The 26,925-nt window shown below is 32.7% G+C and overlaps 3 protein-coding genes across 9 annotated transcripts; all 3 read left to right on the forward strand.

Moving 5' to 3' along the window:
• The first annotated feature begins 6,154 nt into the window (after window positions 1-6,154).
• Window positions 6,155-9,493, forward strand: LOC125834448 (cytochrome P450 CYP72A219-like). 2 transcript variants are annotated; one of them, XM_049513604.1, is made up of 5 exons: window positions 6,155-6,474; window positions 7,272-7,489; window positions 8,153-8,397; window positions 8,504-8,891; window positions 8,959-9,493. In XM_049513604.1, exons 1-5 carry the CDS (start codon window positions 6,198-6,200, stop codon window positions 9,382-9,384), a joined length of 1,554 nt encoding a protein of 517 aa, XP_049369561.1. In that variant the 5' UTR covers window positions 6,155-6,197; the 3' UTR covers window positions 9,385-9,493. The 2 variants fall into 2 exon arrangements, with proteins under 2 accessions (XP_049369561.1, XP_049369562.1); XM_049513605.1 differs by lacking the exon at window positions 7,272-7,489 and having other exon boundaries at window positions 6,361-6,474.
• A 1,759-nt stretch (window positions 9,494-11,252) lies between these two features.
• Window positions 11,253-17,201, forward strand: LOC125834359 (dihydrofolate synthetase). Of its 4 annotated transcripts, none has more exons than XM_049513513.1 (11): window positions 11,253-11,581; window positions 11,722-11,819; window positions 11,940-12,090; window positions 12,343-12,405; window positions 12,624-12,785; window positions 13,114-13,305; window positions 13,417-13,516; window positions 14,412-14,543; window positions 14,705-14,836; window positions 16,192-16,542; window positions 17,137-17,201. In XM_049513513.1, exons 1-10 carry the CDS (start codon window positions 11,306-11,308, stop codon window positions 16,530-16,532), a joined length of 1,647 nt encoding a protein of 548 aa, XP_049369470.1. In that variant the 5' UTR covers window positions 11,253-11,305; the 3' UTR covers window positions 16,533-16,542; window positions 17,137-17,201. The 4 variants fall into 4 exon arrangements, with proteins under 4 accessions (XP_049369470.1, XP_049369468.1, XP_049369469.1 ...); XM_049513511.1 differs by having other exon boundaries at window positions 16,953-17,187; XM_049513512.1 differs by lacking the exon at window positions 17,137-17,201 and adding an exon at window positions 16,839-16,910.
• A 2,429-nt stretch (window positions 17,202-19,630) lies between these two features.
• On the forward strand, window positions 19,631-25,828 carry LOC125834328 (polypyrimidine tract-binding protein homolog 2-like). 3 transcript variants are annotated; one of them, XM_049513479.1, is made up of 11 exons: window positions 19,631-19,814; window positions 20,586-20,833; window positions 20,930-21,139; window positions 22,689-22,751; window positions 22,848-22,921; window positions 23,539-23,631; window positions 23,878-23,935; window positions 24,438-24,542; window positions 24,642-24,723; window positions 25,075-25,187; window positions 25,346-25,828. In XM_049513479.1, exons 2-11 carry the CDS (start codon window positions 20,648-20,650, stop codon window positions 25,718-25,720), a joined length of 1,359 nt encoding a protein of 452 aa, XP_049369436.1. In that variant the 5' UTR covers window positions 19,631-19,814; window positions 20,586-20,647; the 3' UTR covers window positions 25,721-25,828. The 3 variants fall into 3 exon arrangements, with proteins under 3 accessions (XP_049369436.1, XP_049369437.1, XP_049369438.1); XM_049513480.1 differs by lacking the exons at window positions 19,631-19,814; window positions 20,586-20,833 and adding an exon at window positions 21,287-21,347 and having other exon boundaries at window positions 20,994-21,139; XM_049513481.1 differs by lacking the exons at window positions 19,631-19,814; window positions 20,586-20,833 and adding an exon at window positions 21,290-21,347 and having other exon boundaries at window positions 20,996-21,139.
• Window positions 25,829-26,925: the final 1,097 nt, after the last annotated feature.

A 26,925-nucleotide genomic window follows, 5' to 3' on the forward strand; every position in this document is an offset into this window, starting at 1 on the left:
GTCATAAGACTTTAGATTTAATTTTCCATAAGTCTTCTTCTCTTTTTAGGATCTCATTGTAATCGTTTATCAGCATGTTTTCCAGCTCCATGTGGTGGTGATTTTTTTGTGTGCTATCCATATTTTGTAGCCCATTAATTCTATTTAGGATAGATTTATTTTGATGGAAGATATTACCAAAGATTTGTTTATTCCACACTTTTAAAGTTGTAGTGAATCTTTCTAGGGCATTGTTATAATTTTCATTATTTTTCCGGTTGCTACTAACTAAGCAGTGGCGGACCTAGGTTTTTCACGAAGTGGGTTCAAGTTATAAAAAATAAAACTAAAATGTGGCAACAGGGATTCAAACTCGGGTTGGCTGGGAAAATTGAACCCTTTTCACCACTCAGCCAAGGGTCACACTTGTGTTAGTGGGGTCAAAAATTAATATATATATATATATATATATATATATATATATATATATACGGTGTTATTTTTCAACGAAGTGGGTTGTATGAACCCACTTGACCCACTGTAGGTCCGCCCCTGTAATCCGGATGCCTGAGCCACATGGTATTAATTTACGTAAACATTTTATAAAAATAAGTATGTACCTTCTGGGCTAATATTGCAACGAGCTTTTGAGAAAACATAATGCGTAAACATCAGTATATTATATTTACTTCCTTTACTATAATCTCTATATTAAAATTTTAGTATAATTAAATCAAACAAAATAACTGAAGGCCATATGATAATAAGGATCGTTTGAGCATGATTTTAAGTTGGTCATATTTTTAGGTGATGTTATTTAGATTTCTTATTTTGTATACTTTCTTATAAATGTGTAAACTTAGTAATTTATAAAAAACTATCAATTTTTTTAAAAAAATATTATACAATTTTATCAAAAAAGAAAATTATAATTTGTCCATCTATTTTATTTGTCCATGTTTCCCTTCCCAGTTCGCACTAATAAAATGATAAATTTTCTATGTTACCCTTTTTGAATATGATATATTTAATATTCTAAAAAAAATTATAGTTAATAATAAGAATAAATTAAGAACCTAATGATAATTATTTACTGATTTTTCAAACTATACAAATAAAAATGAATGGAGAAAATAATACATAAACAAAGCATCTAAATATCTTTAAACTCCAAATTAATAAATCATATATCTGCTACTTTTAGAAAAAAATAAACTTTAAATTATTTTTTATACAAAAATTTTATAAATAAACATTAGTTTAAAATCAAATCTCGAATTTATATATTAATATAGTCCGGTCATGTCAAAATTAAGTAGGGCCCACAGCGGACAATGAAGTATAGACGTAGAAGAAAAAACAAAGCTGCAATATATATATATATATATATATATTATTTTTATTTATTTATTTATTACTGTGTAAGAAGAGCGAATAAGCACACTCTTCTCTGTCAACACGTGTGCTTACGTGAAAATACACTCAATTTAAGGGTTATTTTTGTCATTCTATGCTTTATTTTACATAAGTGTTGAGTACCTCAATACTACGAAATCAGTTAATAGCCTCCACGTGGGCCGGACGATGAAGGTACTTGCGTAAATAAATCAAAATAGAGGGTTGCTTTATGGTATTTCGTACTTTTCAAACTTGAAAAATGATTGTACTTGTCTGCTTCATAAATGTACTTCCTTTTTGTTGGACACAAAAACCATTTGCTTTTTTTCCTCTTTTACGGCTTTAATTGTGTGGGCCATATTATTACTTTTGTACTCCATTTCATTTTTCCTTGCATTGTTCTTATATTTTATTATTTCAAATTTCTATCCTCCAGGGATCTTCGAATATTATTTATTAATTAATTAAGAGTAGAATAAGATAGAAAATGACTTCAAATTTGAGAGAAAAAATTAAAAATAAAGGTTATAATTAAGAAAGGATCATAATTAACGTTAGGAAAAAAAGAAAAAGAAAGGCATTAAGAAGAAAAAAAAAGACTGCCGAAACTATGAATTGGATTGTATCATTTCCTATGTATTCTGTTTCTTTTTTTAGTTTATTTAATGTTTTTGAATAAAATTCATCTATAAAAAAACTATGATTAAATGCATACAAATATATTAATAACGACTAAATTTTCAAAAAGTATACTTCACAAACTTGTACTTTGTATATAGTATTACATAACAAAGTAAATAAAAGATCTGATTAAAATTTATAGATATTATATTTTACAAATTTATTAATATTATGTTTTAGTATATCATATAACAAAGAAATTATAAATAAAAATATTTTTATTTATTATTCTCACATAATTTTATGAATGAATTTATTTTTAATATCGTATAAATTTTATTTTGTAAATTCATTGATGTTTGTAATTTGTATAAAATTGCAAGGAATGATGTAGTAGTACCTTCTATAGGTAAAAGAAAAAAGGTTATTCTATTTTATTTTATTTTATTGGTAATTTTATCTTCGTTCTTTTTATTTTTGTAACTTATGTTTTTCTTATTTGATACCTACATTAAAGTTTGTAATATATTTTTTAAATAATTCACATTTATCGATTAACTCAAATATATACTGTCTAAAGGTTATTTTATTTTCATAAAAAGATAATATAATAAATTTAAATATTTTTTTACGACCGCGCGAAGCGCGGCCACTAGTTATATAATAAGACCAACGAAATCACTTCATGCATGTTGATGTGCTGACTGCTGCCTTCTTATAAGTTGATTAAACTCCTTTTTATAATACCGTGGACATTGAAATTTTACGGACTCTACGAGACGTGTTTAATTCGAATTGAGACTCTAGAAGATGTGTTCAGTTTCAATTAGAATTCTTGGAGGCTACTCAACCGTAAACCCTATATAAAGGGTACTAAATTCCCTTAAAAGGCATCTCAAAATATCCCATAAACTCTTGAGTATTTTTAAAGGGGAAAATTGTATATAATAACAAACTATTAATTCAAATTAAATGTTATAAATATACTTTGATTTAATTGTACCCTATAGCAAACTATTGCTATTTTTGCCACTCTCTTTGGTGGAATCTCGCTCGCCACTCTCGTTTGGTGGCAGTCTCGCTCGTCTCTCTCGCCTTTATACAAACACAAATGTATAAAATGTGTTTGTGTTTGTATAAAGCGAGAGAAAATTGTATATATACATATATTTTCGTTCCCCTCTCTCCCCTCCTCCAGATCTCGCTCGCCACTCTCCCAAATCTCGCTCGCCACCCTCGCTTCTCTCACTTATACAAACAGAAACGAAATGTATAAATTGTGATTCTGTTTGTATAAAGCGAGAGAAAATTGTATATACACATGCAAATACATATATCTTCGTCATATACACTTATAATTATACAATACCAATATTTCCCTGCCCAATTTTCTTTTGCCTTTCTCTCTTTCTCGTTTTATACATACACAAATTATACAATTGATCTTTTGTATACAACTGCTTTCTTTTGTATATGTATAACGAATTATACAACTGTTTTCTTTGTATATGTATAACGAATTATACAACTATTTTTTTGTATATGTATAGCGAATTATACATATATATGTTTGCTATGGAGCGCAATTATGCAAACTTTGCTATAACATACAAATATGAATTTTGTGTTTGCTATATGTGAAAGTTGCTCTTTTTAAAGATCAAGATCTCGAATATTCCACAAAAGTCATGGAATATTCATATAGAGGTTAAATCTAAATCATCCTAGTTCGAGAAATACGCCACTAACGGCCCTCGAATCATGGATAAATCTTAGAAGAGTAGAATCAAGGGAGGAACAGAATTGTACCCGCATATCTTGATTAATAAAATCATGTTTTTTTAGATTTTATTTGTGTGGTTTATTTATTTTCCATATGTTTAAAATTTGTTGCAAACAAATACAACACTTAATTTATTTCAAACTTTTTTAGTTTTTAAATTCATGTCAAGTTAAAATAGACTAAACAAATTGAAACAAAGAAAATAATCTTTATGATTGATCTTTTATTAGAAAACTAGATACAAGAGCATGTATCAACACGAATCCAAAATATATTACTATCTCAATTTATGTGGCTTAGATAGATTTAGATAACGAATCAAAGTTTTTATTTGACTTAAATTTTTATATGCCTTTTTAAAAAAAAATATTTTTAGTTGTTAATTATCACTCTCTCTGTCCATCTTTACTTGTTTATTATATTATTTTGAAATGTCCAAGTCCAACAATATTACTTGTCTAGTTTATAACACCATGAATAATTTATCATGTTGTTCTATTTTATCCTTGCTATTAAATATCACTCTCTCTGTCCAACAATAGTTGTCCACTATATTATTTTGAAATATTCAACAATACTTGTTTCCTTTATAAAATCAATGAATGATTTTACAGTAAGTTCCTAATTTATCCTTATCACTAATTATAATCATTTTTCTATTACATTTTCAAGACGTTGTATTAATTATATTCAAATGGTGATATAGTAAAATTACATTCTATTTATAGTTTCTTAAGAAATGTCAAAGTCAATAGTGGACAAGTATTATTGAATAGAAGAAAATATTCATTTTTAATGTTTATATGAGTAATACTTAATAAGGGTGATTTAGTAAAATACATTTATTATCTACTGTTTCTTGATCAATATACCAAGTCAATAGTGAACAACTATTATTGAATAAAAGGGTATGATTTATAATATTTTTCATGTAATTTCTTTACAATAATATTTTCAAGCAATCTCTTAATAGTTAAATTATTGAAATTTTCTTTTTAATAATTAAAATGACAAAGCTACCTTTTCAATGCAATTTTCTAATTCCAAAAAACACATGTATAATAAAATTAAGGGAAATATCGTTTTTAATTGTATGCTTCTAGACTCTACTAGTTGCTTCTACTTTTTTTTTTATATTTTTTATAATATAATAAAATATAATCACATCCACTCATGTATATTATTTTAAATTTTCCTGCTATAATTGGCCCACATGCGTAGTGCTTACTCAAACAGAAAACTTCAATAATTTTCCTTTGCTCCACGTTGATAATGATTTAGTGCCACATAATATTTATTACTTAGTTTTTAAAATATTTTATTACTACTTAGTTTTTAAAAAAAATGTGTCAAATTTAAGTAATTCATATTATGGGACGGAAGGAATATATGATTTTAAGTGTATATAAGAAGCTAGAGTAATATTTTTTACTCAGAAAATTGTCCACCATGAATAATTTATCATGTTGTATTTTATCCTTGCTATTAAATATCATTCTCTCTGTTCAATAATAGTTGTCCATTATACTATTTTGAAATATCCAACAATACTTGTTTCCTTTATAAAATCAATAAATGATTTTACAGTAAATTCCTAATTTATCCTTATCATTAATTATAATCATTTTTCTATTACATTTTCAAGACATTGTATTAATTATATTCAAATGGTGTTATAGTAAAATTACATTCTATTTATAGTTTCTTAAGAAATGTCAAAGTCAATAGTGGACAAGTATTATTAAATAGAAGAAAATATTCATTTTTTAATGTTTAGATGAGTTATACTTAATAAGGGCGATTTAGTAAAATACATTTATTATCTACTGTTTCTTGATCAATATACCAAGTCAATAGTGAACAACTATTATTGAATAAAAGGGTATGATTTATAATATTTTTCATGTAATTTCTTTACAATAATATTTTTAAGCAATCTCTTAATAGTTAAATTATTGAAATTTTCTTTTTTATAATTAAAATGACAAAGCTACCTTTTCAATGCAATTTTCTAATTCCAAAAAACACATGTATAATAAAATTAAGGGAAATATCGTTTTTAATTGTATGCTTCTAGACTCTACTAGTTGCTTCTACTTTTTTTTTTATATTTTTTATAATATAATAAAATATAATCACATCCACTCATGTATATTATTTTAAATTTTCCTGCTATAATTGTCCCACTTGCTTTAGTGCTTACTCAAACAGAAAACTTTAATAATTTTCCTTTGCTCCTCGTTGATAATGATTTAGAGCCACATAATATTTATTACTTAGTTTTTAAAATATTTTATTACTACTTAGTTTTTTTTTTTAAATGTGTCAAATTTAAGTAATTCATATTATGGGACGGAAGGAATATATGTTTTTAAGTGTATATAAGAAGCTAGAGTAATATGTTTTACTCAGAAAAATGGAGACAATTCAAATGATAGTAACAATATGTTGTTGTGCCATAGCAATTACTCTGTTATGGAAAGTACTGAATTGGGTTTGGTTCAATCCAAAGAAGTTGGAGAATTTGTTGAGGAAACAAGGGCTAAAAGGGAATTCATACAGACTATTATATGGGGACATGAAAGATGTTACTAGAATGATTAAGGAAGCTAATTCAAAGCCTATGAATATGTCTGATCATGATTTAGCACCAAGAATGATGCCTTTCTTTCTTGAAACCATCAACAAATATGGTATGTTTTCAACTAACTTGTTATAGTAGGTTTAAATTTACTAAATTTTGTATTGTGTGATAGTGTATATAACTTAAATTCATTAACACGATCAGAGTCAGAAATTGAAGTTTATGAGTTTTGAATATGACATGACATAAATTCATGGCTTTTTTATAAGTTATTGAGTAACTGGTAAAGTTGATGTCATGTGAGCAAAGTCGTGGAAACAACCTCTTGTAGAAATATAGTTTAAGGTTGTTTACAATATACCTTGATGATGTTGCACCAAGAATGGTGCTATTCTTTGTTGTAATCATAAAGAAAAAAAGAATTTTTGATCATTTATTCAATAAATACATGTAAATCTTCTGTCATACTTTTATTGATAATCTGGTGAAAATAATACTAACTAGTTTTTCATATAAGTAGTAGATTAAATTCACTAATTTGTTATCCATTCACAAATCTCTCATTCATTTCCACAGACGAAGATAGGATTTGAAGTTTATGTTTTTTGAACTTGAAATTGAACCCTTAGTTTTCTTTAGTTATGAGGTTTGCAATTAAAAATATTTGTACATATTTAATGAACTTGCTAATACAAATAAGCAGTTTAGCTAGAAGCTCCTTGGTGTATGTAGTTTGTTTCAACTTTCTTCGAATTCGATGAAATTGTAATGTGCCTGTTCTCGTGAATTGTTTTTTTTTAATCTAAAGATCACTCTGTTCATTTTGTTCTCTTCGATCGGTTTAAATGTTTTATTTTGAAATTAGTACTAGTAGTAATTAATCATGAGACATATTTATGGTTGCAGGGAAAAAATGTTTTACATGGATGGGTCCAAAACCACAAGTATTGATCATGGACCCTGAGCTTATAAAGGAAGTACTCTCGAAAATTTATTTGTATCAAAAGCCTCATGGAAATCCATTAGGCAGCTTATTTGTAAAAGGATTAGTAAGCTATGAGAAAGACAAATGGGCCAAAAATAGAAAAATCATCAATCCCGCGTTCCATCTAGAGAAGTTAAAGGTATGTCATTCAACTGGTCAACCAGAAACTATTACGTTGGGCAATTCTTACTCTATGGATGGATAAAATGTGTGCTCTTGCTTCTATCTCCTTTGATTTATCGTTTAATCTAAACTTTAATGTCATATGACTATTTCGAGTAATATATATGTGCTACCTGATTTGAAAGTAGACAAGCATAGTAGTGGTTCTATAGGGACGGCAATGTTGTAGATTTTTCTTCCACCAATTGATAATATGCTCGCTCTTGCTTATCTGGCTAATAATGTTCCGGTTAAACATCTCTTTCCGCTTTATGTTTTCAATTTGATCTTGCACATATGACTATTTTGAGTGATTTCTGCTGTTAAGACAATTGGAGAATCATTTTATGGTTCAAAAAAGTCGAATCTTGTCTGGATCACCATTTGTCAGGACTATATTTGCGTAAGTTCCTTGGCTTGTACTAAATGTTGCTCTTTATGCATTCAGAGAGGACTATGCTCGATGGGTGGAAGATTATTAGATGTATTTACGGTCAAATGGATCTGTTTATTCCTGACCTTATTTGTTATATGAACGATCGTTCTTTTGATTTAACCAGCAACTTGTACTAGATGGTGATGGCAATTCCTAATTCTGTTCAAATTGACATTAGTCGTCGTTCACCATTTTCTCAAACAGCATATGCTTCCAGCTTTTTACTTGAGCTGTAATGAGATGCTGAGCAAATGGGAAGACGTTGTTCCAGTTGAAGGCTCTCATGAGATAGATGTATGGCCTCACCTGCAACAATTGACTAGTGATGTGATCTCTCGGACAGCTTTTGGTAGTAGTTATGAAGAAGGTAGAAAGATTTTTGAACTTCAAAATGAACAAGTTCCGCATTTTATCGAAGCTATGCGCTCAGTTTATATCCCAGGATGGAGGTAGCTTAATTCCCCTAAGAATGTAGCTGTAGTCAGTCCTCTATTACAAACTACACTAATTGATTTTTGTGAATGTATTTTTGTTTTGTGTTGTGTTACATAAAAGATTTTTGCCAACAAAGAGGAACAGAAGAATGAAGGAAATAAAGAAGGATGTTCAGTCCTTAATTAGAGGTATTATTGATAAAAGATTGAAGGCAATGGAAGCTGGGGACGTCGATAATGTGGATCTATTAGGCATATTGCTGGAATCAAATTTTAAGGAAATTGAACAGCAGGACGGAAACAAGGACTTTGGAATGAGCATCGATGAAATCATTGAAGAATGCAAGCTGTTCTATTTTGCTGGTGCAGAAACTACATCAGTGTGGCTCCTATGGACTCTGGTGCTTTTAAGCAGGTATCAAGACTGGCAGGCACGGGCCAGAGAAGAAGTCTTGCAAGTGTTTGGGAGTCGAAAACCAGATTTTGATGGATTAAATCGTCTAAAAGTTGTAAGTATTCTAGTTTTTTGGTTCATTTTCTGTGTCATGCTTGATATAACGAGCATGCATGTTACAGGTAACGATGATCTTGTACGAATCATTAAGGCTATATTCCCCGGTAACAACACTTACCCGACTAGCTATTGAAGACATTACGCTAGGAGAAGTATCTCTACCAGCTGGTGTGCTAGTCTCATTGCCAATAAGCATATTGCATCATGATAAAGAGATATGGGGTGAAGATGCAAACAAGTTCAATCCAGAGAGATTTAGAGAAGGAATATCAAGTGCAACAAAGGGTCAAGTTGCATATTTTCCATTTAGTTGGGGTCCAAGAATATGCATTGGACAAAATTTTGCCATGTTGGAAGCAAAGATGGCTCTGTCTATGATCCTACAAACCTTTTCTTTCGAATTGTCGACATCTTACACACATGCTCCTCAATACTCAGTAACCGTTCAGCCTCAGTATGGTGCTCCTCTTATTTTCCACAAACTATAATTTGATAGACTTTGTTCACATTACGTTCACGGGTGAAGTTACAATATTAAATACAGGTTCTAAAACAATTTCTCTACCGCATAAAAATAGCGGCTAGTGTGTACTCCCCACACTCCCTTAACCCGTATATTGGGTATGTTGTTGTTGTTGTGCTCATATATAAATAAATATTTTAATTACAGACCAATAACTCAAATGAGATATGGATTCAATGACAAGTTCATAATTCATAAACTTTAAATCTTGAATCGTAAATATTTTAATTGCAGACTCAATAACTAAAATGAGCTATGAATTTAATGACAAGTTCAAAATTCATAAACTTCAAATCCTGAATTGAAAACTAGGATTTGAAAACTATTCTTTTATGCATTTTTATGCATCATTCAAATAAAACAAGGAACCTATAACGAATATGTCTAAATTGAAGAATGGCAAACAAACACCGTTTTCATTGAAAACTTTTTTTTTATGCATCGTCCAACATGGATACTCTTTAACCAAAAACAAATGTTTATAAAAAATTCTCAAATTCTTTTTAACTTTTTTTTTAAAAAAATAAAAAATCAACTTAACTCGTTTTTTTTTGTGCCGGTCACCTTTTTTTTGGTAATTCAAAATTCGATCAATTTTTTTTTTATAACAATTTATTTTTAAGCCAAATTTATTAGACGGAAAAGGCTTAAAATATCCTTGAAGTATTGGAAATGGTACAAAACTACCCCTCATCCACCCATTAGCTCAAAAATACCCTTGTCATCCACCTATTGGCTCCAAAATACCCTTGTCAAATTTGACCACTTTTTAACGAATATTCATTTAAATTATTTAATTGTTTTTTAAAATACATAGCGCTCAACCACTGATTATTTTAATTAATTAATAAGTATAATTTATAAACCCTCTCATTACTAATTAAACTTGTCCCAATTAATACACTCGCCCCAAATTATAATTGCCCACCAATTAAACATAGCCCTTTCACCCTTCATTCCCAATACCTGTATAGAAACATTGCTTAATTACTCAATTATGTGTCTCTTCTCTGTATATTTTTAGCTATATTAGATTTGACTTATATTTCTGTTCATTTCCCTCATCAAAGTAATGCTGACTAGGTTGTTAGAACAAAAAATTAAGTCAAATCTCTTGTCTTGTATTTCAAACTCTTAATCGATCATTTGTCACAAAACTGCAGACTCCATCAACATGTAATGTTGTAAAACAAGAAAAAATGCTGATTGTCATTTCCTACGTCCATTCAATACTAATTCAAAGTGCTACATTTTCGGCATACATGGAAACATTACTATAACTCAAATGTTACAATGCGATATAAGAAGGCAATTTCTTTATGCAGCATTGACCTCAATCAGTCCACAACAAAGAAATCAATAATTAACAGGTGTTGGGAACGAAGGGCAGAGAATTTTGTTTAATAGGTGGGCAATTATGATTTGGGGCGAGTGTATTAATTGGGACTAGTTTAATTAGTAATGAGGGGGTTTATAAATTATACTTATTAATTAATTAAAATAATTAGTGGTTGAGCGATACGTATTTTAAAAATATAATTAAATAATTTAAATTAATATTAGTTAAAAAAGTGGTCAAATTTGGACCCAAAGGTGGATGACAAGGGTATTTTGGAGCCAATAGGTGGATGACAAGGGTATTTTGGAGCCAATAGGTGGATAGTTTTGTACCATTTTTAATACTTCGAAGATATTTTAGGTCATTTTCCGTTTATTAGATGGGTGATATTTGAATGAGCAAAAATGCACATGTTCCAATATATAAAAGGGACAATTTTAGCTAAAAACTCAACCAAACACACCCTTGTTTTCTGAAAGTTGTGGCAAGAACAGAAATGGCCGATTGAGAAGCAATGGTTTCTGCTCTGTAGTGTGAGGAACAAAAAATGAAAAACCTTAGCATTCTCTGTCGATTCACTCGTTCAATTCAGAGAAATATGCTCTGCTCAGTTGCTGGACTTGTCCACAATACCCGTCATGCCTTCTCCACTTTACGAGAGGATCCAGAATTAGACGAAATGATGGAGTTTTTGGACAGTCTCAAGAACTTCGAGAAGTCAGGGGTTCCCAAAGGCGCAGGAACAGATTCCGAAGATGGTTTTGATTTAGGAAGAATGAGACGATTGATGGGACTAATGGGTAATCCCCAATCTAGGTTTAAGGTCAGATTTCCTTTCTCCATTTTACTATATTTAGTTCAATTTGTAGTTTCTTGCATCACATTGTATTAACTTATCTAGGATTTTAGTGGGATTGATTGAGTTGTAGTGTACTCTTTGGTTCTAAAGTGAAATTATTGTAGACTGTTCATATTGCTGGAACAAAAGGAAAAGGATCAACAGCTGCATTCCTCTCAAGTATACTGCGGGCAGAAGGCTATTCTGTTGGTTGCTACACAAGGTATTGTCAAAGATGTTTTATTAGTAACAGTGTTAACTATTAAGTACTTATTTATAGCTGGGCACTTTGTGTACAATAGATGTAGTTTGTATGACTAGTTGATTTGCTGCATATGAGCAGTCCACATATACAGACTATCAGGGAGCGCATAACCTTGGGAAAATGGGGTGAGCCAGTATCAGCCAAGGCATTGAATCATCATTTCAATACAAGGAGGGAGGTTATTGAAAGGGCAGTGAAACTTGAGAATGGATGTCTCAGTCATTTTGAGGTTCTTTTCCCTTTCTTTTAGCTAGCAATACATAACTGATTGAAAGATGGTTTGTGATTAGTCATCACTCATCAGTGAAAACTCCTTGATGCTTTCCTCCCCTGGAATTATCTTTAACAGTCTCCATTTCTGGCTTTGATTTCCATAGTTCCAAGAATGTGCTTTCTCCAAAGTACTCTTTAGTTCTCATTTTTGGTCTGCTTCTGTATATGGTCTTGTCTAATTTGCTTCTTCTTTTCCTTAAAATGTCAGGTTTTTACTGCTATTGCGTTCAGCCTATTTGCTGAAGAAAATACTGAAATTGCAGTTGTGGAGGTTAAACACATTAACTTGACTCTTTTCTCTACAATAGCTATACTTTTTTCCCCACTTCCTTTGTTCTTTCCACCATAGTTGGTGTTTAAATAATAATCTTTAGACTATATTAGATATTTGGTCTTCCTTCTTCTTTTTCTTTTCCTTTTCCTCCAAGATCAAAATTTTCTTTCCACTTGTGCTTACATTAACATTTTATATTTTCTCCTACCGTATAGGCTGGATTGGGTGGAGCACGAGATGCCACTAATGTTATTTCGGGTCCTGATCTTGCTATATCAATCATAACCACTGTTGGCGAGGAACATCTGGATGCACTTGGGGGCTCTTTGGAAAGTATAGCGGTGGCAAAATCAGGAATAGTTAAAAATGGGCGTCCAGTTAGGTGGTCTTTCCTTCACCTATCCATTGGATATATTCAAAGATGAATATTTCTTCTTGAAATTGTATTTGATCTGATGTTTTCTGTTTAGGGTTTTCTAGACATAAGTGATTTCACACATTGGGCAAACAGCTCATGCCCTACATTGGTTGTATTTATTTTTTACTAGTCTGCTGGTTCTAACCTCAAACTTTGATGAGATGGTAAAGATGATTAACGTCTTAATGTTGTCTGTGTAGTATGTTATGTTAAAAATTATTATTAATAATTTTATTTGCTGTTGGATCAACTATGCTTGACTTGCTTCAAATGATTCAATATTTCAGCTAGTTATAGGAGGTCCATTCGTTCCATCTATTGAGTACATTCTTCGTAGGAAAGCATCTTCTATGTCTTCACCAGTGGTATCAGCATCTGATCTGGGAAATAGAAGCGCTTTGAAAGGCTTCTGTGAAGTGACTGGCATACCACGCCAATTATGTGACATAGTGCTTCAGATTGAGAAGGACTATGATCTGGTATAAACTGATCTTCATTTGTGGTTCATAAATGACACATTGGACTTTTTGAAACTTGTTCAATTTCTAACAATATAACAAGCTATTAATTGCTTTTCATAAATAGTGCAGTCTATTGAACTTCTAGGTGTGAAATTACGCATGCTTGGAGCTCACCAACTTCAGAACGCTGTAACTGCTACATGTGCAGCATTATGCCTTAATAAGCAAGGTAAGGACTCAAATTTTTCCTTTGTTCTTACTTCAAAAATAGTTCTTGCAAGTTAATAAATCTTCGACTATGATGGGAATTGAAATCGTATAACCTTGTTTTCTGGTCATTAGAAACATTAACAGAGTTGGTTAGGTGCTCAGTTAATATATGCTATGGATTGGCTTTCTAAAGTCACTTCCTGAAACCTGTATCTGTGTGCCTACTCACAAGGAAAAGTAGATACAGCTTTGTTGTCAGTTTAGTTATGATGTTTCTCTAACAGTACGGATTAGCTGATGCATTATGGGGATTATATAGTCTTGTATTATTCTTTTTGATAGGTATTCAACCTTGTATTCTGATATGCGCTACAGATTTGACATACTTTTACGGGGTTCAGGACACTAAAACTGCATAAATCATTGGGCTTACAGCTTGCTCTGTGAAATGGAACCCTCATCTCAAAGCTTTTCCCTTTTTATATTGTTGATTTGAAGGATTTATCTTGGCAAATCTCGTGTACTCTGTTACATTAATGGCAGTCAGGTTAAGCTTTACCTTTAATCCCATAACATGCTAGAGTTATTCAAGGGGCATTTAGCTACCAGCACATGCTTGACCCCATTAATTTGGTATTTCCTCGTTTCAGTTGTGGGTTAACCTTTAATTGGGATGATATCTCCTGATTGACAATAGTAGTTTTGGAAAAGGATAGACATGGAGTTAATCTTAAAGCTTCATAAGAAGCAGATTGTAATGTCTTCTAATAATGGATATAAGTTATTTTAACTACAAAGTTTACATTGACAATGTGAGGTACTTGATTGAATTATTTTGATACTTTGCTTGTATAATATGATCAACTATCAGCTTTCTTTCTTAACTTCATTCTTGTAATGGGTCTAAATACCAGGATGGAGTTTGTCCAGTGGAGCTATTCGTACTGGTCTGGAGAGTGCATTTTTGCAAGGCAGAACCCAAATATTGTCTTCAGAAGAAGCTAATTTACTTGGAGTATCAGGAGCAACTATACTACTTGATGGAGGTTGAATCTTGATGTTCTTATTGTTAGTCATGCACTTGTGCATGCGTCTATATATGTGTTACATAGCCATGGATAATAAAGTGTTTTACATCTGTTTTCAAGAGTTGTAATTGTCAGTCTATTTGGAGGTGGATAGTATGATAACAAATAAACATTTTCAGCACATACGAAGGAATCTGCCAGGGCTTTGGAAAACACATTGCAGATGACATTTCCGAAGGCAAAAATGGTTCTTGTGGTTGCTATGGCGAATGACAAGGATCATCTAGGTTTTGCAAGAGAGTTAATTTCAGGTTTGACCAATTTTGGATTTCTTTGTCACGTATCCATATCCTTTTTTAGTTGACGAGTTCTTAGATCATTTACACATTTAATTTTTCAATTATTGCTTAGCTGTAACCTGAAGATTGTGGAATAGTTTTGTTGTCAATTTGACCCTCTTTGCGTGTTTGCTACTGTTACTTTGCAACTAAATACTTGTCCTAAAACTTTTACTCTTTGGAGGCTTAATCAAAACTTGAAACTATAGAGAAGTACACTAGAGAGCAATGTCTTAGGACAAATAGAAGTAAGACATTATACATTGCAAGTTTAAACCCTATAAGAAGAATGAAGGTGAAGTATGATTAGACAGAATTGTGATGCCTAATAAATACAATATGGACATCTGGACTTCGTCTTTAAGTAGAATGGCATGATAGATGAATGCAAAACATAGAGTTTAAAAATAATGACTTAAACAGAGGAGTCTTACGAGAATGATATGTGATAAACAGATACTTGAAACTATTATGAGACAACGATGTTATATGGCTATGAATGGTTGGGTCTCCAAACCTAATGTATCCACAAGATATATGTTTATGGAATGCAGATGTTAAAAGTTATATTTGCCTTCATTCAAGACGAGTCAAGACTGAAGAAGATTAGAAATGGTAACATCCGATATAGGGTTCAAATGGATCATGTAGAGGATTTTAAGAGTGGGTTACCTGAGATGGTTTTGTTATGTCCCACATAGACCTCATATGCAGTCTTCCTGTGTGACGATATGATAATTGGAGGTGCTAAAAAGGGATGGGGTCAGTTAAAATTTGGATGTATGAAATGAATGAGTCCCGTGACTGCGAGAATGTTTACAATGAATATCGGGCCGTTAAACCTAAATATCCATAAGATGAATGTCATTAAAATGTGGATATTAAAGATGAATGTGTGGTCATAAAGATTGAACAGTATTAGAAATGATGATGTATGATAAAGGGTTCAAGTGGCAGACACAAGAATATATGAGAGAAGTTTGTCTGAGATGATTTTGTTATGTCCTACATAGACTTCAGTACAATAGGTAACAACCACCCAGATGATTTTGTTATGTGCTACGTAGACTTACAAGTCCATATTGAGACATAGAGAGTACTAAAAGTAGCAAACTTTTCCAAATATGTAACGTTGTTCACTCTCTTCTGGCCATTTCCATGTTTTTAGCTACTTATACAAACAAGGTGAGTTCTAAATGAAATGTGAATCATCAGCTTTCTATCATTAGAGTGTTTGTCTCTAACATTATACTTGCATTTCACATGTTTTTTGGTATTTGATTGTTGTATTATAAATGACTCCACTAAGACAATCATTCTTTTGGCAGTTGGGGATTTGGATGCTGTATTTTCTACAGAAGTTGACATCGCTGGTGCTAAATCAAGAATGGCTTCAGCATCTTTGTTGAAATGTTCTTGGGTCAATGCTTCGAGAGAGATGAATATGAAGGTTCTTGACCTCAAAGTTGCAGAAAGTGAGGATCAATCACTTCAAGCTGCAGGGATAGTGAAATCTCAAAGTATTTTACTTGCGGAGGGATCATTATTGGCTTGTATAAGGGCTGGTGTTAAGATCCTTAATGAAAGAGCTGGAGAACAACCTGGAATTTTAGTAGTCACGGGTTCTTTGCATATTGTTTCCGCTGTTTTAGGCTACTTGCACAGCTGACTCCTATTTGGTAAGAGAACTTCCATTTTGGGTACTATTCTGAAAACATTTGATATATAATTACTTATTAAAGGGGAATGGATTTATCAACTAATTGTCAATTGTCAAATGAGCTAGGGTCGAGATTATATGCATTTTCTGTATCAATTCTACTCTATTAAGGTCTTTTTATTGTTGAATTACTTGTAAACAGAATGATCATTTCTCCTTCTGTCATTCACACGGATATCTTCCGGCCTTATGATTGCTATAGCATTGCTTGTTCTCTCTATACACAATACTAAAAGATGTATTTTGTTAGTGAAGAATTTTCCAGTTTACATGATTGCTACTATAAAATGGCATTATCTTGATATATTGTCAGCTAGTTCTACAGACTATTTATGCTAATATGGCACTATATGTTTAAGGTCTTGCCAGAGCCATTTGATGAGTTGAGTTCTAAAATGAACTTAGGAGGTTCAGAGTCCTGAAATTGTTGTGCAAAAGTTGAATAGCTGAACTGTGGATGACTGGATGATTCCTTGGCTCTCACTTTGGTCCTATGAATGTAAAATTTTTTACGATAATGACACGTGGTTTTTGAATATGTATCTCCTTGCAGCCCAGTTGTTGATGCCAATTTAACTCATTACATGGATCTCTCTGGCTTCTGGAGCAGGAAGGAAAACGTACTTCTCTTCCCACACTCTTACAAGGTATTAGCAAACTTTATGCAATTGAGGATCAGTGGAACAGGTTTTCCATACTGTTTTGGGGGACATGCATTTACCTTGGGACAAAATCGGAGCTAACCTGCAGAAGTCTAAAGCTAACGTCAATTTAGCCCTACCTAAATTTCATAGCTAATAAGCTCTCAGTTCAAATTCATCAGCTACATTAGCATGCATTCCTAGCAACTATTTACTACGGCCATTCCTACTAGTATCAAACAAAGTTTATTTAGTGCCAACGCTGTAAGTTGAAGAAAAGTTTGTTGTGTAAAGCTTCCCATATGGGTAGTCTTGCTTGGATGGTTGTTACCAGTTGTATGTAAAATGTTTGTTTTGATTGTAACTTAAATCTTATTGTATTGTTAAATTCATTATTATGTGATGACGAAAAGTTCATTATAATTGATTTGGTGTGATGGCTTCTTCTTTTTTAATCATTTTGTTTTGTTTTTTGGAGTATTATTTAATAATTCTATTTATTGTTTATTCTATTTTGTTTAAAAAAATTGTACCTTGTATCCTACTTTTTTTTTGTAATATCCCTTGATGTGTGACATTATTTAACAATGGAAAGTAATAAAATTTATTCAAATATATTGTATTAATCAAAACAATGTGGTATGTAGGGGTGTTCACGGGTCGGTTTGGATCGGTTATTGGTCAAAATCAAAATTAAATCAATTTAATCGGTTTTAAAATTATCAAAATCCAATCAAATCAAATATAATATACATTTATCGATTTCGGTTTGGTTTGGTTCGGTTATTCGGCTATTAACCATACACAAAAATAAAAGAAAAAGTTCTTTCAAAATGTGAAAAAAGTGACAACAATCCATTCAAAACAAAAAAAATAGTTAAAATGACTGAAATTATTGAACTTTCTATCACTGAATTTATTATGATTAAACCTTTAAAAGCTTAGAAGGAAGAGACATTGACATTTTCAATCCCACAGAGAATTGTCATTGACACTCTTATACATGAAATCAATAAAATAAATATTTTCACCTTGGACATTTTTGCTTTCAATAAGTAAATTATAAAGAAATTATAATGAAAACATATATGAGATCTTTAAAATTGTTTATAAAAATAATATATTAAGTATGTATATTAATAAAATATTTGTATATAATTCATCGGTTTGGTTCGGTTATTTTTTTGATTTTTTTTTAATAAAGCCATAACCAAACCAAATACTATCGATTTTCAAAAATCTAAAACCAAACCAAATCAAACCCAAATAAAATCAATTTTATTTTATCGGTTTGGTTCAATTTTTCAATTTGAATCGGTTTTTATCCAAACCATGAACACCCCTAGCAGTATGATAAAATATGATATGACATCAAGGCAACAACCATTTAAACAAGTTGTTAGGGATTGCAGTGCAAGTTAAAATAAAAAAGAGTACGGTTATACATTTTTTTATAATAATAGTTAAGATGTTAAATGGGGGATTAAATTGAAATTGGAGAAATTAAAATGAGCTGAATTAGAAATTGAGTTGGCCATGAACTGCTCAAATTTATTTTGGGCTAAAATCAGGATTTGGGAGCTTGATTTTTTAAATCAACCTTTGGTTATAAAATCTGCACAAATTTTTAGTTTCAACTTCAAATCATGATTTCAAACAAAAAATTTAGAAAATAGGATTTATAATTCTAAATTTGTTTTTAAGATATAAAACATAATCCATAGTTTATTTTATATATAAAAAAAAAACCATAATTTAAATTTTGAAAGAAAAAAAAAACTCATAATCGACGTGAAGAGATCGATTGTACCATGTGGAGGGATTTTATCATAAAATAGTTAGTTACTACTATTGTTAATTTATTGAACTAATAAATATTTGTAAAATTGTGTATTTGAAAGTTTGAAAAATATTTATTTATGAAACATGAAGATATGTGATTTATTAATTCGACGTCATAATGTATTTTAATACTTTGTATATGATTTTTAAAAAAAAATTACTTAAGAATTGGAAAAGTTTTAATAATTTCCACAAATTCTGAAGTTTTTATGTTTCTAAGAAAATACAACTTTAAAAATTCAAATTACATATTCAAACAAAATCTAAAATTTAAATCAATCTTATTCCAAATTACTCATGTCAGTACGCAATACTCCCTCTAGTCCTACTTAAGCGAATTGTTTGAATTTTTTCATAGTCCAAATTAAGTAAATTAAGATAATTATTGATATCTTTTAGGAAACTAGATTGAAAATAATAGTAAGTCATAATTTTCTTTCAAAAGGGTGTGATACCGAACAATTCACTAGCTTATTTTTTCAAAAAAAAAAGTAGTGGAGATTATTTTTTCAAAAGAAAAGTAGTGGCATTTTATGATAAATACATATGTTGCTCCAGGTATATATTTGTGTGTTTTCCAGCCTCGCCCCTTGGCTTTGTTTCTACCTCATCCGGTATGTTTTGATTCCTTAATTCCAGCGTTTTCAAGATCTATTGAACTTTGTTTACACCGCCCCGTTGCCCTTTCGTCTCCGTGATACCTGAACAAAATCCTCTGCTGTTCTCGTCTCGTCTCGTCTCCCCCTTGGTACGCCTAACTGAAATATCCCTCATTTTTTTTTGTTCCTTTGCCCTAAATTCATATTCTTTATCTGTTTCTGAACGACAGTGCTTTTGATTTATAACTATTTTTTCCCCTGCAACGATAATTCCTGACCCCTTTTTTTCATTTTCTTTCTTTGTTCTATCTGTTGGCTGGGTTTTGGCTTGAGGGGTTGTACGCTATTTAGTTTTTTACCGCTCTAAGACATTTACGTGCATCGACCAGCCCAACTTTGTGGACAGTTGATGATAAAGTTTGTGTCTTTTTCCTGACTCTGTTATTTTTGTATTGGTGAAATGCTGCTTAATCTGTATTGCTTTTTCTGTTTGCAATTCTCATCGGGGTATTTGTTTACTACTTTCTTGGGTGTGGAGAGGAACTGCCAAGTATGGTGCTATGATTATAACATTGAATGATTACTTTCTTACACTAGGAAGAGGATAAGAAGTGTATGTTTTGTTCCTTGTTCTTTTTAGTTGTTTTCCCTCTGTATACAGTTAGAAAAGAACACAAGGGATTAGTAATTTCTGGTGGCATGAGAAAAACTGAAGAAGGACAAGATAGTATATGGAAGTAGTTGAACTTACTCTAAATTTAGTTTGTTCGCTGTAGAATCACAGCGGGTTCATAAACATGCTTTATCTTTTGATTGATGTACTTATACCTTTTAGCTAGGTGCTGTTTTTGAGTGATGAGGTGTGAAATTGCATATTGTAAATATCTTGTTTATGTGCGAATATGGTCTTACTTTTGAAGGAGCGTTACTTGCTGGGCTTTATCTGTGTTGATTTTGTTGGAGCTTGGATTTGTGTTTTGGAATGTCATCTGTATCTAGCCAGCCTCAATTCAGATACACGCAGCCTCCCTCTAAGGTTCTTCATTTAAGAAACTTGCCATGGGAGTGCACAGAAGAGGAACTGATTGAATTGGGGAAGCCATTTGGTAAAGTTGTCAATACCAAGTGTAATGTTGGAGCAAATAGAAATCAAGCATTTATAGAGTTTGTAAGTGTAACTTCCTTCATTTTCAAATCTCTGTTTGTTTCTAGTGAAACTACACTTATTCTTGATGTTCTTATCCTCTATTATTAATTATCGTAGGCAGAATTGAATCAAGCTATTGCAATGATATCGTACTATGCGTCTTCCTCAGAACCGGCTCAGGTACGAGGGAAAACCGTCTACCTACAGTATTCTAACAGGCAAGAGATAGTGAACAACAAAACTACTGCTGATGTAGCTGGAAATGTATTATTGGTAACTATTGAGGGAAATGACGCACGCCTCGTCAGTATTGATGTCTTACACTTGGTAAGTAATTATACTTCCCCACATATTCATTTGGTGGAGTGCCCATGCCGCCCACCTTCGTAGAAAGGCTTCTGTGTAGTTTTAGTATTAGGTTATAGTATGTCTTGTTTTGTTGAGTGCTCTTTGACATGAATATGAATGGATCAGCAGGCCAATGTCAAGGATATATCTGCAATGGCAGCTTATTGCATCGGGAGAAAGAGCTCATGTGTGTTTGTTTCCTTTCTCCTTTGCTTAACACTGGCTCTTTCTCACCCCTTTTTCTTAATAATGTCTTGACTTCCCTTGAAGTGTCAGATGTTTCATTTTTTTTTTTTTTGAAAATTGACATCCTCTCATTGGAATGTGCATAATGGATGCTCCTCATCTTATTGTCCGAGGCAAAATTGTTATTTGTGCATATGACATTTGTTAATGGATGCAGCATTTCAGTCTTCTGTTGTAGTGTCATTTTCTCTCTTATTTTAAAACAACTCAACTTTTAGTGTGGAGCAACACTTTATAAGAGAACCTCAATGCTCTGTCCTTCGTCAATTAGTTGCATAAACCCTCTTTCTCTGTTACTTATTCGTGTTGATGTTTTCCTAATATTATAATTAATAGCTTATTAGGTACTTTAAATGTGTCTCGTCCCTTACTGTTGCTGAAGGCCCCACCAATGATGATCGTCAGTTGACTAGGTTGCATTTATTCTCACTAAGTCAAACCATAGGCTTTCTTAACTGGATACTATATCCGGTACCTGTGTTGGTTGGAGGTAGTAGGTACCATGTGGAATTAGTTGAGGTGGGTGCAACCTGCCCGGACACTGCAGTAACAAAGAAAAGATACTAAATCAACTTTGTTGCTAGTGAAATATTGATGAATGTTCTGTAAATTTGAATGGCTGATGTAAATATGTTTATTTGATCATACAATACTGCGGTGTTCTGGTAGCTTTAGGTTGCATCAGATGGAGTAAATGAGAGGAGCGATATTCTTTTCTAGCCTTTTCAAACAATAGTTTTTGTATTTAAGATTTTCTTTAGGTCAACTGATAGGCCTCATCCCTGGAAAGGAGATTCTTCGCTGTATATTTGTAAGAGAGAAGATAATATATATGATAATCATTCAAGCGGAGGCAAAAAGTACTAGGGGATTTCTTCCCATCTGCCTAAGTCTTGGTGGACCGAGTTACCCGATACTTTTGTTGGTGGGAGGTAGCAGGTACCCGATGGAATAGTCGGTGCGCGCAAGTTGATCCGAAAACCCTTATTAATATATATATATATATATATATATATAGACAACAACAACATGTCCAGTGTAATCCCACAAGTGGGGTTTGGGGAGGGTTGGTTGTACGCAAACCTTACCCCTACCGTTTGGGTGTATATATATAGTCGATAATCATTTGAAACTATGGTTTTCCTCTTATCTTGAAGACTTGAACTTCTTTATTCAAAAAAACAATGATTGAAATTGCATCATAACATTTAAGATGTTTTCAGATTTGTATCTTGATTTTACCTTCAATTGTTTTTTTCTACTTATAATCCAATTTTTTCAGGTGTTCTCAGCTTTTGGATTTGTCCATAAGATTACGACATTTGAGAAAACTGCTGGATTCCAGGTCAGTATGTTACTGAAGTTGGATTTGGTTTTGTTATGTTACTGACCATTGATTCAGCTGATAAGTCCCCACCACTCTCCCTTGGAACTTTTTCAGGCTCTAGTGCAATTTTCTGATGCAGAAACTGCCACTTCTGCAAAGGATGCCCTTGATGGAAGAAGCATTCCCAGGTGATTGTGGATTTATATTTCAGATTGGGGAGTAGCCCAACTGTTATGGATCATTAACTGTAGATGTGGTGCACATACATTGGGGCTCGACATCTTTGAAGAACTTTTTTAAGAATCTACCAAAGGGGTACACGCATGTTCCTTGAACATTCCATAGCTCATTATATATTCACATTTAATGCTCCTTAGGTTCGTTGTAATTCTAGCAATGTGGCCTGTTTACTGCTAAAATGTGCAGTTTAAATGTTGCTACTGAACTTATTCATAAGTTACAACCGGTGATCTTGCAACTTCTAGTTTAAGGAATATTTGCTGATCCCAGTTTAAAGGTGCTTGTCCGGAAAAGACTTTTTCTTAGACTTGCTATTAGATAGCTATTCCGATGCGCATATGCCCAAACACTTTTTTTTTTTGAGACAAGGGTAACGTTATATTCACACCAAATAATTCATTATCCAAAAAATGATGAATTGGAAACTTACATCCCACAAAGATGTGTTGTAAAGCTAAAAAAATACTGCTATGTCTTTATACCCATCATCAGTTGTTCAATTTAGTCCTACTTAGTGTGTGACAGAGTAGCCATTGACCTATATTATCATTCTCTTCTGTGTTAGGTATTTGATTCCAGAACTGGGACCTTGCTCCTTCAAAATAACATATTCTGCACATACTGATCTGAGTGTGAAGTTTCAGAGTCATCGTAGCAGGTAGAAATGATCTCTCTCTCTCCCTCACACACACACACACACAGAGAACATCCTCCCCTCTTCCCCCCTCTTTCTGCTAAACAGACATTCATGATGATGGCTTATTTCACTATTGGAAAACTGGTCGTACATTTGCATCTTTATATCCTTCATCACTCATACTCATTTTATTTCCTATTCTTTTAGGGTCTAATGACTACTTTTCTCATCTCTTTAATCATCATTTTACATATGGTTTTGATTTAGGGACTACACCAATCCTCTCCTTCCTGTTGCTCCCTCAGCCATTGATGCAAATGGTCAGGTAATCAATTAGACACAACTCTTTGCGTGTGGTCATTAGTTGCATGGAACTATGGAAGGATGTGTTAGGATTCTGTTTTCTGTCTTCCAATTTCCTTGTTTGTATATTCTTGATTTTTTTTTCTTTTTGACTAGTCAAAAAGCTTCATTAAGTAAGAAGGAATCAGTTATAAGCATGCGACTCAACCATCTTCATCTATCAACTTCACCTATCTCTATCTATCAAGCAATATATACTCTCTACACAAAAAATACAAGTGTTACAAAAGAGATAATGCCTTGCATATCGTATTTTGCATTTTGGGGGCTACATTATGATAATGCATCTTCATGGATATTATGATTTAACTGGTAGAGTATAGCAGTTTGTATGCTGATCTTTTGTATGATTGGTACACTTTAATGTTTCTGTGCTTAGGGTACATTTGTAGTTGATTGGTTGATATTGTGATGAAATGCTGGTTTCTTTCCTTTCTTTGAAATTTATTTCATTCATGTTTCAGATCAGTGTGGGTTTAGATGGGAAGAAGCTGGAGCCTGAGAGTAATGTTCTTCTAGCTTCCATTGAGAACATGCAATATGCTGTAACCTTGGATGTCCTACACACGGTACCCCGCTTCAGTTGCAAGATAAATTTCTGTACATTCTGTTGTGACCTTAATCCCGAGTTATTCATTGCTTTATCTGTTTTAATGCATGGGGTTCAGGTTTTTTCAGCTTTCGGCCCTGTGCTAAAGATTGCAATGTTTGATAAGAATGGTGGGGTTCAGGCTCTAATACAATATCCAGGTGAGATGAAAATTTCCTTCTTTTTTTCAAAAGTGTGTTTTTCCGCTGAAAAGTCATTAGTTGCTTGTTTTGTTGTTGGTTCAAAAGTATTTCTAGCAAAGAGGCCAAGGATGGTTCTCAGCTTTATTTCATATAGAATTCAGCAATGAAGTTTTGTCCTTTGTTTTAGGTATAGATATATTGACTGAAGAAGCTTTAGTGATTATTGTACTTGTATCTGACCTTAACTGTGGATTGTTACCTTCCTAACAATTAGTCCCCCTTGTACTGGTTTTGCATTACTGGAACTGATCCAGTTACTCAGTATTAGGAGTGCTTGTATGTTAAGCAATAAATGTGATGTGTTTGCAGATGTGCAGACAGCAGTTGTTGCAAAGGAAGCTTTAGAAGGACATTCCATATATGAAGGAGGATTTTGTAAGCTTCATATCTCCTACTCTCGCCACACTGATCTCAGTATAAAGGTAAAAAGGGTCATAGAGAGATTTATTTGCTAGAGATCGTAGGAGTAGTTTATAGGAGCCACTGCAGAGTTTAGCGTCATCCATCGCTTCACTTAATGTTTTTCCCCTATTTGGAAAGAGTAGTCCACTAAATTGCATGCTTCCTGGTCTAATATCAGGTGAATAATGATCGCAGCAGAGATTATACAATCCCGAATGTCCCTATGATGAATGCCCAACCCCCTATGATGAACTCTCAACCCTCAGTCATGGGGCAGCAACCACCTTCTGTAGGAGGTCCAGATGTTCATCCATACAATGGGCCTACACAATATGCCCCAGCCCCTCAAGGTTTTGGTGCACCTCAGCATTCAGCAGCAGGCTGGAACTCACCTGTTGGTTCTACACCTCCACAAATGCCGATGCAGATGCACAATCACCATTATTCTATGCCAGCAAGTGGACCTCCTCAAATGGGTCATGGGAGGATGCCAATGCATGGACAGAACGGCCTACCACATTCCGGTGGAATGCCTCCTTATCATCCACAATAGCACTAGTGGGAACCCCAAGTTTGTAGACCAGGATTACATTTTGTTGCAGCAAGATCTAAGCCAAGATGTGCACTAATATTTTGGTCCAGACTGCATATCTTAGTTCTTTGTTTTCTGTTTCATTTCTTATTCCCTTCTCTTTGGGTGTCTTCATTGACCTATAGGACCAATCATACTTCATTGCTTCTTGATTGGTGCCATATATGAATTATACTATATTGTCATAGCGTTTTATAGTGGCGTGCTTTGAGATATACATACTGCAGGCTTGACTGATTGAAAGAACTGTTACGTTTAATTTTCTGCTGGTGAATGTAAGACAACAAAGTATATTATATTTTCCCAGACACAACTGCTCATGTGGAAGTTGCAACCACAAAAATAGGGAAAATATTTAACAGATCAATAAAATCTTAAAAACTTTGAAAATAAACTATTTTATTGTTGTAGCCAGTTTGATGTTTAATTTTTTTCTTATGTTTGTACCGATTCTCTGATACTACTGTTTATGGTTTTGTGTTGTCTAATTCGATATTATATTTGGCATGAACAAGCATTAATTAACAGCTGTCCCTAAAGAAAGGGTCATCTTCGGGAAAATTGTGTCTTTAATCACAACTAATTAGTAGTATTAATTCTGCCTCAAAGTCCTAGTTAGTTGACAAAATAAATGGAGAATAGTGCATAAAACTAGATATTGTCAAACTGAGGAATCATGAGGATGAGGTGCATCAGACATGTTGTGAACAATAAAATAGTTTACCCAACTAACTACCTTGACTATGCTACAAATAGGATCAATACACAATTTAACTCAACCAATGTCTTTACAACAACTACATTTATTTATGATAATAATAATAAACACCCACACACGTCGGTGACGTTCTGGTTTGGCTCACGGGGGAGCAAAACAAACTTACTGTGGAAGTCAAACAGTCAGGTCAAACGCTTTGATTTTGTTAACTTGTACAAATTGCCTTTGCTTATTGAAAAGCAATTCTATTCGTTAAAATGAAACCCACTGCTGCTGTCTTTAACACCTTGTTTGGAGGGTTGTTATATATTTGTATTACTAGTTTAAATACTGATACAATTTATCATTTCAAATTTGGAGTTGAATAGAAAGAGAGAAGAAGATATTAGGAAGAATCGAAGCAAGCGCCGCCGTGCTGTATGATTTTGTGAGACAGCTGACAGTCACC

This window comes from Solanum verrucosum, unplaced genomic scaffold (assembly GCF_900185275.1).
Source record: "Solanum verrucosum unplaced genomic scaffold, falcon-dt-bn FXZP01000279.1, whole genome shotgun sequence".
Classification (NCBI taxonomy): Eukaryota; Viridiplantae; Streptophyta; class Magnoliopsida; order Solanales; family Solanaceae; genus Solanum; species Solanum verrucosum.

Bases quoted from the DNA above. Each gene is read 5' to 3' on its own strand.
- LOC125834448 (XM_049513604.1), top strand. From the start codon at position 6,198: ATGGAGACAATTCAAATGATAGTAACAATATGTTGTTGTGCCATAGCA. The intron at 6,475-7,271 runs GTATGTTTTCAA...TTATGGTTGCAG, and splicing joins TGAAACCATCAACAAATATG to GGAAAAAATGTTTTACATGG. The intron at 8,892-8,958 runs GTAAGTATTCTA...TGCATGTTACAG, and splicing joins GATTAAATCGTCTAAAAGTT to GTAACGATGATCTTGTACGA.
- LOC125834359 (XM_049513513.1), top strand. From the start codon at position 11,306: ATGAAAAACCTTAGCATTCTCTGTCGATTCACTCGTTCAATTCAGAGA. The intron at 12,091-12,342 runs GTTCTTTTCCCT...TTAAAATGTCAG, and splicing joins GATGTCTCAGTCATTTTGAG to GTTTTTACTGCTATTGCGTT. The intron at 14,837-16,191 runs GTTTGACCAATT...TTCTTTTGGCAG, and splicing joins TGCAAGAGAGTTAATTTCAG to TTGGGGATTTGGATGCTGTA.
- LOC125834328 (XM_049513479.1), top strand. From the start codon at position 20,648: ATGTCATCTGTATCTAGCCAGCCTCAATTCAGATACACGCAGCCTCCC. The intron at 22,922-23,538 runs GTGATTGTGGAT...CTTCTGTGTTAG, and splicing joins GATGGAAGAAGCATTCCCAG to GTATTTGATTCCAGAACTGG. The intron at 24,543-24,641 runs GTACCCCGCTTC...CATGGGGTTCAG, and splicing joins CCTTGGATGTCCTACACACG to GTTTTTTCAGCTTTCGGCCC.